General features: G+C 42.8%; 1 protein-coding gene across 1 annotated transcript in view; it reads right to left on the bottom strand.

Annotated features, from left to right (window-relative positions):
* Positions 1-13,540, bottom strand: part of NEK5 (NIMA-related kinase 5) — a 56,663-nt gene extending 43,123 nt beyond the window's left edge. Inside the window, exons 1-3 of the mRNA XM_012723173.1 lie at positions 13,480-13,540; positions 11,808-11,947; positions 9,401-9,497 (exon numbers count right to left, since the gene is read on the bottom strand). Coding sequence (XP_012578627.1) covers positions 9,401-9,497; positions 11,808-11,924 — 214 coding nt within the window. The 5' untranslated portion in view covers positions 11,925-11,947; positions 13,480-13,540. The remainder of the gene's footprint in view (positions 1-9,400; positions 9,498-11,807; positions 11,948-13,479) is intronic.
* Positions 13,541-13,725: the final 185 nt, after the last annotated feature.

Genomic DNA, 13,725 nt, shown 5'->3' with positions numbered 1-13,725 from the left:
TGTTGAATAGAGAACAATGTCTGTACATGAGAGTGATAAATGTTAACTGTTGTTAATAATACATTCCTACAAAATATTAGAAATGTGCCATAAAACAGTGGCAGCAAATATTCCCCAACAGCCCAGGAAGAATTAATACACCCTTCTTGAATTTGACTGTAAATTATATTTACCTGGCCCTTATTCAACTATGTTGTGAAATACAATAGATGCTCTTCTAATTGAACTTGCCCTGACCTACTCAGAAGATTCATTTAAGGCTACCCGTGGGCGTTACTAGATTCTTAAAGAGATCACAGTGTACATTCCCAAATATGCTCATGGCAATTATACTTGTTAATGAAATTATTACATAAAGTGAAAATGTTTGAGTGAAAAAAGAAAGATGGGGTTATTTCTACCAAAACCATGTTAAATGTTCAGGCAGAGTCAGTAAAGTGAGTAGCTTAATAAAAATGTCTATGACCTAAATGTTGGATGGGGCAAGTGGGAAATTATTAGAAAAGTTCTGAAAGGATTGGATCACAGAATAAATTCTTACTCCACTCTAAAAAGGAAAAATTGGAAATTATAAATTAGGGGCATAGTCTACATAAGAAAAACTATTCAATGCCCTCCCTGATGGAGCAAGGGGTTAAGACACAGAACTGTGAAGCAATGAGCGGCCACTACAGCAAGAGTTTGATCCCTGGCCAGGAAGGTGACCCACGAGGAGCAACAGACCTCTCCTATCTCACCCGCTATTCCCCTCGACAGTATTTCGATAGATCTGCCTGTTCTGTTTCCCAATCTCTCTGGTGAATCCTCTCACCACTCTTGTACCCGAGCTCTTGGATGCATAAGTAAATAAATGTTTTTTAAAAAAAGAACAAGAAAAGGAAAACTAGTCAATACTCCAATAAGTGAACTCATAGTCTAAGACCTTGGACATATATCTCAAACATTTGCATGTGATTATGCATTTATAGATTAAAATGTCTGTACACTTTTCCGCTTCACTAGGTTTATCCTTAACCAACCAACCACTAACTGGAATCATGTTAGAAAAAGGTCTCTACTAACTTGATTATTTTTCCTACCAGTTTATGTGTTCTCCAAAAACAAGTCCACTCTTTGTTCTTTCATGTTGTGTGGTTTCTAATGAAAACAAAACTGCAGGAAACCACACTTATAAGCAAGTGTTAGTCATTCTGGTATTTTCCCCTATAGTTAAACTGAGTATTCACTAAATGCCAGAATCGCTTGTCAAATATCTTCCATTTGCTACCTTTTCTTTCAAGTAGCTTAAACCAAATTTAAAATGGGTTCAGCAACATGAGAGCATCTGCCCTGGTTTGCTCCTAATTCGCCTAGGGAGCGCTTCCTCTTTCACATAACACTTCAAGTGTCCACATCCTAAAGGGGACAAAACCACTCACACATCCACAAACATTCATTGAGGGTAAGCTAAGGAATGCTGTGGTAGCAATACATTGCAAAGATGCTATGTAAGGAGTTGACAGTCTAGTTAGGGAGTCAATCAGCATGTGTGAGAACTGCTAGAGTAAGAGTGTACACTCCGGGGCAAAAAGAAGTACATGTGAGTCCAACTGGCGGCAGTGAGATTTTAAGATATGTCCTGACATACCCTAATTATCTAGAGATAAATTCTTTTCAGAAATGTATTACTCTTAGGGGAATTAGGATATTTCTCACAGCTTAATCACTAAAGAGGCTGCTACCACGAGGAAGGGATGGCAATTTCAAAACCATGCAAGAATCAAAAAAAGGAAACTCAGGCCCTCCCTGGTGGCGCAGTGGGTTAAAGCACAGCACGAAGAAGCTGAAGCCATTTGCACATGAGTTCGATTCCCGCCTGCCCCGGAGGAGATCCACATGGTGTGGCAGACCTCTCCTGACCCGCCCGCTGCTCCCCTCAGCAGTGTACTTCATCCATCTGCCTGTTCTGCCCCCCACTCTGTCTCTGGTGAATCCTCTCACCCTCCACACCTCTGGCTTGTACCCCAGTTCTATATGAATAAATAAATAAATCTTTAAAAGAAAAAAAGGAAACTCAGGGAAAGGGTTCTGTCTCTGTGTATAATAACTGTTTAAAAATCTTTCACACTGGGGGCCCTCCGTGGTGGTGCCACGAGCTAAAGCACTATGAAGCTATCTGCAGCCACTGCAGCACAAGTCCAATTCCTGGCCAGGGAGCCAGGGAGCCACTGGGTGCAGCAGACCTCTTCTGACCCACCTGCTGTTCCCCTCTGCAGTTTATTTCAGTCAATCTGCCAGTTTTGTTCTAGTGAATCCTCTCACACCTCACCCTCTGCAACCCCAGTCCTTGTATGCACAAATAAATCTTTTAAAAAATCGTTCACACGGGGCCTCCCTGGGGGAGCATGGGGTTAAAGACAGCTTTATCAAGCTATATCACCAGCCACTGCAGCATGAGTTGGATGCCCGGCATGGCCAGAGAGTTGACCCACATGGCCTGGCAGACTTCTCCTGTCTCACCTGCTGCTCCTCTCAGCAGTGTATTTCAGTACATCTGCCTCTTCTGCTCCCCATTCTGTCTTTGGTGAACCCTCTCACCTACTCCGCACCTCTGGCGTACACCCCAACTCTTTTGTTCATTAATAAATAAATCTTTTTAAAAAAATCTTTCACACGAAGAATATGCTTACTTTGCTTTAGTGTATGCAGATGGCAGAAAGCCTTTAGTGCATGTTCCCCTTAATAGTCTGGATCCTAGGGTACTCTTCACTTGGATACTAATAATAACAGAGGTGAAAAAGGCCACTTTAGCATTAGGGAGAATCATCTGTGTTTAGTCTTAAACGCATGCATAATATTGAGAATGCAGAAAGGAGGAAAAGATATCACAAAAAGGAACTGCAAACACTATATACAGCAGTAGTTTCTGGAATTATGAAGCTTTTGGATCATTGATCTTTCAAAAATATTGAGAGGCACTAACATTAGGACTGCAACTAATTTTTACATAGCCAATGTTTAGAAGACAACTGCTATAATTAATTCGTTCTAAAATGCACTTTTAAAAATTCAGGATTGTGTCATACAGACTTTGGCATCTTCCCATCTGTTGCTGTAAACCCAGCAGTCTTGATGCTACTACTGCCTCCATACATTTGGAATACTTTAACAAATTAAATTTGCTTGTATTTTTCTTTTTATATATGCCCAATGGTAATAAAAAAATAACACTGTTAACTAAATCTAAAATAACACTTGTAGCACATATGAAATAAAACAAAAAGAAAGCACTGTATCATAGTTTAATTGAGAATATTTTTCTTTTAAATTAGTGCACAATGATGTACCCTAAGATGAATGGCACCTAGATTGGAAGAAATGAGGTATCCATCCACTATCACCATCATTTCATAAATAAGACATTTTAGAGCCCAAAATAGAAAAGGGATATAGAATCAGCATAACAAATGAAGATATTTCTTGATATCTCCCCTTGTTTATTGTACTCTGTCCAATAAACTGACTTCTGTCAGGGTTCTGTAACAGCACTGAGACTCTGCCTATAGCCAAGCCTGTGACTACTTCATGGATGCTGGCAAAAGACACGAGACTCCCTGGACAGAACAAAGGGCTTTATTCTCTTGGCAAAGTAGTAGTCAAAGCTTCATACTTCTGCTGGTTCTCTGTGTCCATCAATGCTTAGATGGACATTTGCATAGGCAGTGGGCTGTCTTGCAGGAGAGGAAAACTGAAGTTGGGGAATCTGCCACTTTTATAATGGACAGTAAACAAGCCTGCTTTCTTATCTTCAGGGAGATGTTATCACATCCTTCAAAGTTCACTGCAAACATAACCTCGAAAAACAGTCTGTGTAGATAACAGCCAGGCTCTTGAATCATGACATATCCCACAAAAATGGGCTGTGACCTATGGACTTTTGCCTCTCCTAATGGCCTCCAATAATATATTAGGCCCGGGCCCTCTCTGGTGGTGCAAGAGGTTAAAGTGCAGCACTATGAAGCTGTCCACAGCCACTGCAACAAGTGTTTGAACAAGTTTGATCCCTGGCCAGGGAGGTGACCCACATGGCACAGGAGACCTTTCCTGTTCCACCCGCTGCTCCCCTCAGCAGTGTATTTCAGTTAATCTGCCTGTTCTGCTCTAGTGAATCCTCTCACCCCCGATACCTCTGGCCCATACTCCAGCTCTTGTACGCACAAGTAAATAAATCTCAAAAAAAATGATATACATTAGGTCTGCTCTTGCCTCATGCCATTGCAACAGGTATTCTCCTTGCCTAGAAAGCTCTTGTCCAGATACTGGCAACATTCTTTAAATTTTAGCTCAAATTTTACCTTCACATGAGGACACATCCTGACCACCCATTTATAATTGCTCCCTCTGGGCCCTCCCTGGTGGCACAGCAGGTTACAGCACAGCACTAAGAAGCTAATGCCACTTCAGGATGAGTTTGATCCCTGGCCTGGAAGTGATCCACATGGTGTGACCTCTCCTGCAACCCGCAGTGTACTTGTCAATCTGCCTGTTTTGCTCCCCACTCTGTGTCTGGTGAATCCTCTCACCACCCCTGCACCTCTGCCTTGTCCCTCAGTTCTGTGTGCATAAATAAATAAATCCTTTTTTAAAAATTGCTCCCTCTACTGCTGCCTCACCTTGTTTTATTCTCCCCATAGCACGTGTCACCTAGCATGCTATATAATGAACTTATTAATTATGCTTAAATTTATCATCTGTCCCTGCCATCCTTTCTCCTAATATGTAAAATTCTCAGTGTAGCAGGCAGATTCTAGGACTAGTGCACACACCCTGTATAACTACCTCCCTTTCCCTGAGAGAGCGTAGAACCCAGACATAACTGCATGTGATTCCCATGATTCCCAAAAGGGGATTTTGCTGACATCATTCAAATTCTTAATCAGCTGACTCTGAGTATGGGTCTGCTAATCATAGGTGGCTTATCCAGCCTCCATCTAAGAGCCCAGCCCTATGAGGCGCCTTTCATATCAATTAAGAGCATAAAGCTAGATCACCCTGGGAAGGGTCTGCATCACGAGGTATGACCGGGAATGCCGGGGGACTGAGGATGGATGCATAATCTTACTCCTGTCTTATATATCACAAGGTATGACCAGGAACGCCCGGGGGGCCATTGACTGATGTATAACGAAAGACCCCAGAAGTTGACTAGTGGAATGCCTTACTGAGAAGATTGAAATCCTGACTGGAACAGTCAGGGCTGTTCTACATACCAAACTATCAGCAGATGTACAGTTCCATCTTTTGCCCAGCTTCTTCTAATTCTCCCTTTCTTTTTCACTTCCTCACATGATTAATGCTGTCTGATTAGTCTACTAATAAAAAGACCAGGATCTTGCTCTTCGGCAGCATCCTGCATTGTGTAGCCTTCTCCATGACTCCCATTTCTTTATCAGTGTGGTGTTGCCCAATGCAACATCTGAGTTTATAGAAAAGAAGATTATCCAAGTGGATCTGGCTAATCCCATGAACCACTGAAATCTGAGTCCAGAGGTCAAAGACAGAGGAATGAAAGATTTCAAGTGAGCAACAGAATTGAAGGAGCCTCGAGGCAAAGGAGGGAATTTAACTTCTAGAAGCAGAGAACTACCTCCAGTTAGCAACCAGCAAGAAAGCAGATATCTCAGTCCGAAAAGTGCTGCTAAATGAATTCTGCCAACACCCAGAATAAGTGTGGAAGAGAACTGAACACAGATGAGACATCAAGCTAGCTGATATCTTGATTTCAACTATGTGACACCCTGAGCAGAGAATGCAGCTAAGCCAAGCCTACACATCTCACCTTCAGAGGCTGGGAAATGATAATTAAAAATGTTGGTTAAGCATTTGTTATATAGCAGCAGGAAAAATGAATACAACAGCAGAGGGATCTTTGTTCACTGCTAGAGCCCCAAGACCTGGAACATGTCTAGCAATGGAAACATATTGATTGAAGGAATATAAGTGGAATTATTTTAGCTCTAGGAAAATCTCACTACTTGCTTTTCATGTTGCTTCAAACCTATGAGAGACTTCATGCTTTTTATAAACAAATATTTGGTAAACTAGAGCACTCTAGCTCTTTGGCTTGGACAATAGCTGTTTGCATTTAAACAAAGGCTTTGTCTATTCAGGCAGGTGCTACAAGGTCCCTGAGGCTCTCAGGTCAGCTTGGTGTTTCAAGTTTCAACAATCTGCAAATCCAAAGGCATAAGAATAACCCCAGTTTTCCTAAACAAGGGTGTTTTACTTAAAACAAAATGCCACTGCAAGGAACTTTACAATACAAACAATTTACTGTAAATTACTGATAACAATGTTCAGCTTAAAATGTCCTCAAATCCCCATTGTCAGTCTAATCAAGTGGTCTAGTTCACACACTCATTCAACAAATACGTATTGAGTACTGAACATGTGCTAGATGCTGAGATGTCCTGGTGAGCAAAAGAATTCACTAAGTTTACTATCTTAAGGGAGGTCATAGTAAGCCGATTGGTAATTATCCGTATAAACAGACAGACACAACAATACAAGAGCACTGTGCTATATTGGTAAGGGCAGCTATAGCTTGAATTGTGATCTTACTGAAGGCCTGAGGAGTAGGAGGTACCAAAGTAGTAGAAGCCACAATAATAACCTAAAAAAATGAGGGAAAGACTATGACCCAGCAATCCCACTCCTAGGTATCTACCCAAAAGACACAAAAACACTGATTGAAAAAGATACCTGCACCCCCATGTTTATTGCTGCTTTATTTACAATTGGAAAAACATGGAAGCAGCCCAAATGCCCAAAAGTAGATGACTGGATTAGAAAGATGTGGTACGTATATACAATGGAATATTACTCAGCAACCAAAAAGAGAAACACATGTCTTTTGCAGCAACTTGGATGGAGCTGGAAAAGATCATGCTTAGTGAGATAAGCCAGAAAGAGAAAGAAAAATACTGGATGGTTTCACTCATAGCAGGAGTATAATGGACCAGGCGAGAAAATAATAAGAATAATGAACAGCCATATACCAGAGACATTTTATGGGGGTGGAGTGGGGAATGGGATCAAAAACAGCGGGGAGGTGGGGTAGGAGGGAAGTGCACAGGACTATGGTGATGGCACATGGGTGATTCGGTGATGGGAAGCCCACGGGGATTACAATTGAGATAAAAACAAAAAAGTGTACAAAATTATGTAAAAATAAACTGTTATATTATTTTAAAAAACAAAAAAAAGAAAAGAAAAGGAAATGAGGGAAAGAAAGACCCTCCTATGGTATTATTAAAATCCAAGACCAGGAATATAACACACTATTCAGTGGCTTCCACTTCAAAGCTGTTCAATACTATGAACATCTTGAAAAAGTGGGGTTCTGGAAACCCCACCTCTCAGCCTAGCAGGCTGAAGACAAAGCCTTCTCTGCATAGGCTTGTAAGTCAACACAGGCTTCCTGCCTGGTTCGTTGAAGCAGCTTCACACAACCAGCCTCTCTCTCCTTCTCTAGTGAGCAGTCAGGTAAAGATTTGCACCTTGGATGCCAGCCTTCACATCCCCTTTATGCTTTTTTTTTTTTAAAGTCTGATTTATTTATTCATACAGAACTGGGGTTCAGGCCAGAGGCGCAGGGGCAGTGAGAGAATTCACCAGAGACAGAGTGGGGAGAAGAACAGGCCAACTGATGAGGTACACTGCTGAGGGGAGCAGCGGGTGGGTCAGGAGAGGTCTGCAGCGCCATGTGGATTACCTTCAGGGCAGGCGGGGATCAAACTCATGCTGAAGTGTCTCCAGCCTCCCAGTGCTGTGCTCTAACTGGCTGTACCACCAGGGAGGGCCCCCTTTATGCATTCTTTAGAAATCAGAGAAGTGATTAGGAACTGGCTTTTCCCTCCTCTACCCATAGATGTATCTTTAGTCATTAACTTGAGAAATTAAAGATCTAATTCTCAATTAGAATTGAAAACCAGACTTAGAGCAGGAAGGGGTGATGCCTAAAGAACATGAATGCCCAACAATCCCAGAACCCCAGAAACATTTGCCAGAGAAAATAAAACCTGGAGAGAACTAAGAAAAACTCAGAAGAGAGAAGGCAGCTTTCCACCCCAACCTACAGGCAAGCTGATACAGGACCGTCTGAGCAGAGCAAGAAGCAGCAAAGGGAGCAAGACCCATGCTGACCTGTGGCCAGGGATGACCCAACCATACCCCTGAACAGGACAGAGTGAGCAGCCCCCTGTACCTCACTTACCCCAGGCCTCCCCCACCTCTTCTTGCAGTTGTTCTTCCATGGATGGCCTCTCCCGCCCAGCTCTCTGCAGGGGTACTGTCTCTACATAAAGTATTCTTTGACAGAAGTGGCTTTGGATTCTTTCGTGGCCATAGCAAGGACCCAGCAACTCCAAGTCTCAGAGAAATCTAGGAACCCCAAAATCCAGAAAGAGCACATCCCTGCCCTCAAGAACAATTACTTTTTTTTTTTAATCTCAATGAATCACTGTCTCTATTTACATAATAAAACCCAAACCTGTGATTGTTGGAAAAGCTCTCAGCTTCCTGGGTTTGAATGCTCACTTTGATTATCTCTAATAAACGCTTGGGCTAACCACTATTGAGACTTTCATTTCAGTGATCAATACGATGCACTTCTCTGCCCACATGTACTACTCAGCTTCCAGCAAGACCAGACCTCAGAAGAGTCCTGAGAAAACTTTTAAATCCGCTCGCTAGAGAGGGATTTGGCAGTGATTTGAACTTGGCCAGGCAGTTCCCTGCAGTGTGTAAGTACATTTAATAGGGGCTGTTTATTTTTACTGATTTTCACTGCCGCTGCACCCCACCAGTGGTGCTTGAAGATAGCTAGGTAGTAACATGCATGCTCCATTAGCTGCTTATGACCCAGGAGCAGAGGCAGGGTCTTGCATTTTCACTCACGAGGACAATGTTGGGCTGTTTCTTTCAGCCTGGGACCCAGACTTCAGACCCAGTTCGCCAACAGCCAGCATGGAGTGGGAGCCACAGTTATTGAGGCCACTGAAATGGGGAGGGACTTACTGAAGTAAAGTTAATACACCTACCCTGACCTCCTTGAGGCAGTGAGAATAAAGGAGAGCCAGGAAGAATTAGAGAAACTGTGTACAAAATTCACAAGAGAAAAAAATAAATATGATGTCCCAGTTTGTAATAATTTAAGTAAATGGGAAATAATTTAAGTAAATGGGAAGCCCTCTTCTACTCTCATTTATAAATATTCTAGCAGGCCACCACCGAATAAATAAGCCTTAAAATTATTTTTAATCTTAATACATATAATGGAAAGTTTTCAGGAACAGGTCTTTTATAAAAGCCTACATGCTATGTCTTATTAAAATATTTTAAGAATAATAGAAAGTCAAACCTTGGAATGAATTGAAGAAGGTTACAATGTTGGGATGCTTCATCTTTGCCAGAAGAGTGACTTCTTTCCTTGAAGCTTCTTTTTCTTGGATAGGCATCTAAATTACATTAAGAAACAGAATAATCAGTAAAGATAATTGCCTTCTAGGAACATGCTTTCTGCTTAGTCGCCTAAAATTCTCCAGAATCGCAACTGATTTTTAATATCATTTCTAACACTGATCCTTCAATAGCAGTGAACAAAATTTCTACAGGTAGCAGAGTGTCCTATATCTGGTCAATGATTTGTCAATGACAATCATAATCAAGAAAACATGTTTCCAGTGAAGCTCTGCAGTCTTAAAAGTTCAAATGTGGTAGCACCATACTGTAATTATCAAACCATCTGTCGGGAAGTTATTTTAATATTTATCTCTTAAGTAGAAAAAGAGTGCTTTATTAAAATGCAATGGTCTAGCAGCATCACTGCTAAGGAAGAAAGAAATCTTTAAAAATGAAATTTAGTTTACTCACCTAATGCAGCACACAGCAGGTGACAGAGATTTGCTTAGAAAGATGAAAATTGCTGCTTTCGCGGGATACAATTGTGGTAACTAGCTTTCAAGATGCTCCTCTACGATTCACATTTTGAATTCTTAACTCACAGAAAGTGTGAGATAATTAATATTTATTGCTTAAGTCCCTAAGTCTGACACAGCAACAGATAATAATACAGATATCACTTGAAGATATCCAACTGGCAGCTGAAACGCAGACCTCTTGGACCCTGGACAATATCAGGTCTGGAGAGGGTTTAAATAGTGATGTGCGGTCCTTCCTGGTGGTGCAGCAGGTTAAAGCACAGCACTAAGAAGCTAAAGCCACTTCAGTATGAGTTCGAACCCTACCCGCCCTGGAGGTGACCCACATGGCACGACAGACCTCTTCTGGCCCACCCACTGCTCCCCTCAGATTTAACTTCTCCTCTCAACTTCGTCGATCTACCTGTTCTGCTCCCTGCTTTGTCTCTGGTGAATCCTCTCACCGCCCCTTACCTTTGGCCTGTACCCCAGTTCTGAATGAATAAATAAATCTTTTTAAAAAAAAAAATAGTGATGTGCTAAGGTCTCCCTGGTGGTGCAAGAGTTAAGTCTCAGCACCATCAACCACTGTGGTATCAGTTCAATCCCTGCCCAGGAGCTAACCCACATGGCACAGCAGATCCACCACACCCCAGCATATTTCGGTGGATCTGCCTGTTCTGTTCCCCACATTGTCTCTGGTGAGTCCTCTCAAACCCCCATCCCCACACTTCTGGCCTGCACCCCAGTTCTTTATGCATAAATAAATAAATCTTTTAAAAAAAATCTTTCACTTCACAGCACTAAGACTTAACCACTGTGCCACAGGGAAGCCCTCTTCTACTCTCATCTATAAATATTATAGCAGATCACAACCAAATAAATAAGCCTTAAAATTATTTTTAATTTTAACACATACAATGGGCATTGTTAGTATCATATATCTTGAAATGAACACATCACTAGGAGGGTAACATAAGCACAAACTAAGGGGAATTTAGCAAACAGTGATTAATTTTTAAATATATATATTTAACTACTTTTCAAAAGTTAGTAGACTAACAGCAGTAATACATAGTTTTCTCCATTTATTCAATGCAATCAATAAAAACTTTTTGAGTACCTATTACTGGCATTATTCCACATGCTAAGGGAGACACAATAAATAAGTGAAGAAATAAGCAAGCAAAGTTATTCCAGATCATTATAAAGGCTCGTAAGAAAAATAAACAAGGTGGTATGATAACAAGTGTGGAGTTTCAGGGCTCTCCCTGGTGGACACCGGGTTTAAGCACAGCCCTATGAAGCTACTGCAGCCACTGCAGCAGTTTGATCCCCGGCCAGGGAAGTGACCCACGTGGCATGGCAGACCTCTCCTGACCTGCCCACTGCTCCCCTCAGCAGGGTATTTCAGTCTATCTCCCTGATCCACTCCCCACTCTGTCTCTGGCAAATCCTCTCAACCTCCACACCTCTGGCCTGTACCCCAGTTCTGTATGCATAAATAAATAAATCTTTAAAAAAAAAGTGTGGCGTCTCTAAAGTTATTAAAAATACATCTACATATGATCCAACAATTCCACTCCTAAGAATGCAAGAACACTGATTTGAAGGGACATATGCACATCTATGTTCACTGCAGCACTATTTACAGTAGCCATGTTATGGGAACAACCAGTGTCCAAGGACAAAGGAATGGATTAAGACGTGGTATATATTCACAAAGGAATACTACACTGCTATAAAAAATATGAACTATTGCTATTTGCAACAACATAGTGATGACTATACTAAGCACAGTAAGTCAGAAGGTGAAAGACAACAAGAATTTGGACGTCTTGACTTTACCTTCGCAAAGTTGATCTCTTTTATAACACAGTGCTGGCCATCTGACTTCCCTTTGGCCAAGTATGCTTTCCCAAAAGCACCTTCCCCGATGGCCTTAATCACATCATATTGATCCATAGTCTCCAATGAGACAGATGTTCCTGGGAATGAGCAATGACATTTTATTTAAAGACTAACAAATACAGAAAATTGACCACTAAAATGTAAAATAACTCACCTTGCTAAAACTTTCTTTCCAATCGTGTCAAGACAGAGTCAAACTAACTTTCCTGTGGCTACAACCAAAGTGACACAGAGGTCAGCCTTGGGTTGCAGCTGAGCTTTATATACTGTAGTGTTGTGATCTTAGGTGAATCCTTAACCTTGCATAACTATATTTTCTTAATTTCTAAAATTTAAATAACAGTATCTGTTTTTGCATGTTTGTTCTGGAAATAAAAGATATAATTCACCCACTCTTGGCACTTTATGAAGAGCACAGCTTTGTGACCAACCGTCACAGCCTAACCTTTTTCAGTGGGTACGTGCTGCCCCCTAGGGGAAACTTTGTAACGTGTGCGTGTGCGTCTATTTCACCCCCCCCCACCCAACCCCACCCCCCAGTACACTCTGTAAAGTGTGTGTGTATGCCCCCCAAAAGTACAGGCATAAAGACTTTTTGAAGTGTTTGGAAGGTCTGAGCTACTAAGGCTCTGAATTTGACAGTCCCCCACAAGAAAGGATAGTCTGACCCTACAACCTTAGAAATTCTCTGCATACATTTATGTATATGTGGGGGAGGCCAGTTGAGGGTGGGGGGAGTGATTTCATCATTTTCTGCGGCTAGCAATGAGCCTTTACATCTCAGTATAACCTATTTTTGCACAGTTTTAATCAACAGTGTATTTTCGAAGGATGCAACTACATGTAAATCAAGGCTTACTTGTACTGTGTATTGTTTGGAACTATACCAGTTCACCATTTGTTTGCGTGTCTGTTTTCAAAGTCAGGCCAACACTGGGCAAACTGCTCTCATAGCTCAGACCTAACACTTCGCCACAGCCATGGTCTGGTGCCCACGCCTGGCTACTTCACTACTTCTTTTAGTGTTTGTGCCAAGCATACAATACAGATTTTATTATCAATTGCTTTCCTTGAATACCCCTTTTAAGCAACCGTTCCAACTTTTCCAAACTGAGTGAGCAGCCTGGTTAAGTTTTCAAGAAACTTGTCTAAGGGTTAGATAGTGGAGGCCAAGACTTGGGGCGAGGGAGGGAATGGAGGTGCGACCCAGTTGCACAACCGGAGAGGTTGCACTGGGGACCCGGTTTTGAGCAAGGCAGATGCTAAATCCGAACACCTGAACTGAGGGCCTGACCTAAGGGACCGCGCCCCTCCTTCCCAGATGGTACCAGAGGTGTGAAATTTAGGGGCGATTCCTTCTTCCTTAGGGAATTTCCAGGAGACTACCGGCAGATGAGCCCAGCCAGACCCCGCCCGGCTGGGGTGGGGTTGCGGGGTGCTGGGGTTGGCCGGGTGCGCGTAGCCATGGAGAATGACGCGGCCGGAGGGGGAGACTCCGCCCCAAGGCTTCCAGCGTCTGTACCGCAGGGGGCTCAATTCCATGTCTAGTGGCTCCGGGAGCATGGGGAGGCTCCAGGTTAAGACTATAGGCGACAGGCCCGCAGCATACCTGTTCCGCCGGCTTCTCAGGACGCGGGTAGAGTCTGGCAGATCCGGGTCCCCGCAGCCACCGCGCCCCGGGGCTGCAGGGGCGGAGCCGCGCGGGAAAGGCGGGCGGGACACCGAGGCCGGAGCAACTGGAGGACCAGTCACGACAATCCACCCGAGGTGGGTGGGAGGCTAGAGTTTTGGAGACCTGGCCGCGCCACCTCCGGTTGCCTCAGGTGCGAACTCCGGTGCATAAGTCCGTAAGAGC

Source organism: Condylura cristata, unplaced genomic scaffold (assembly GCF_000260355.1).
Source record: "Condylura cristata isolate star-nosed mole 26May11 unplaced genomic scaffold, ConCri1.0 scaffold00010, whole genome shotgun sequence".
In the NCBI taxonomy this organism is placed as follows: Eukaryota; Metazoa; Chordata; class Mammalia; order Eulipotyphla; family Talpidae; genus Condylura; species Condylura cristata.
The sequence above is the reverse complement of the archived record's forward strand: the minus strand, read 5'-3'. Positions and strand labels throughout refer to the sequence as shown.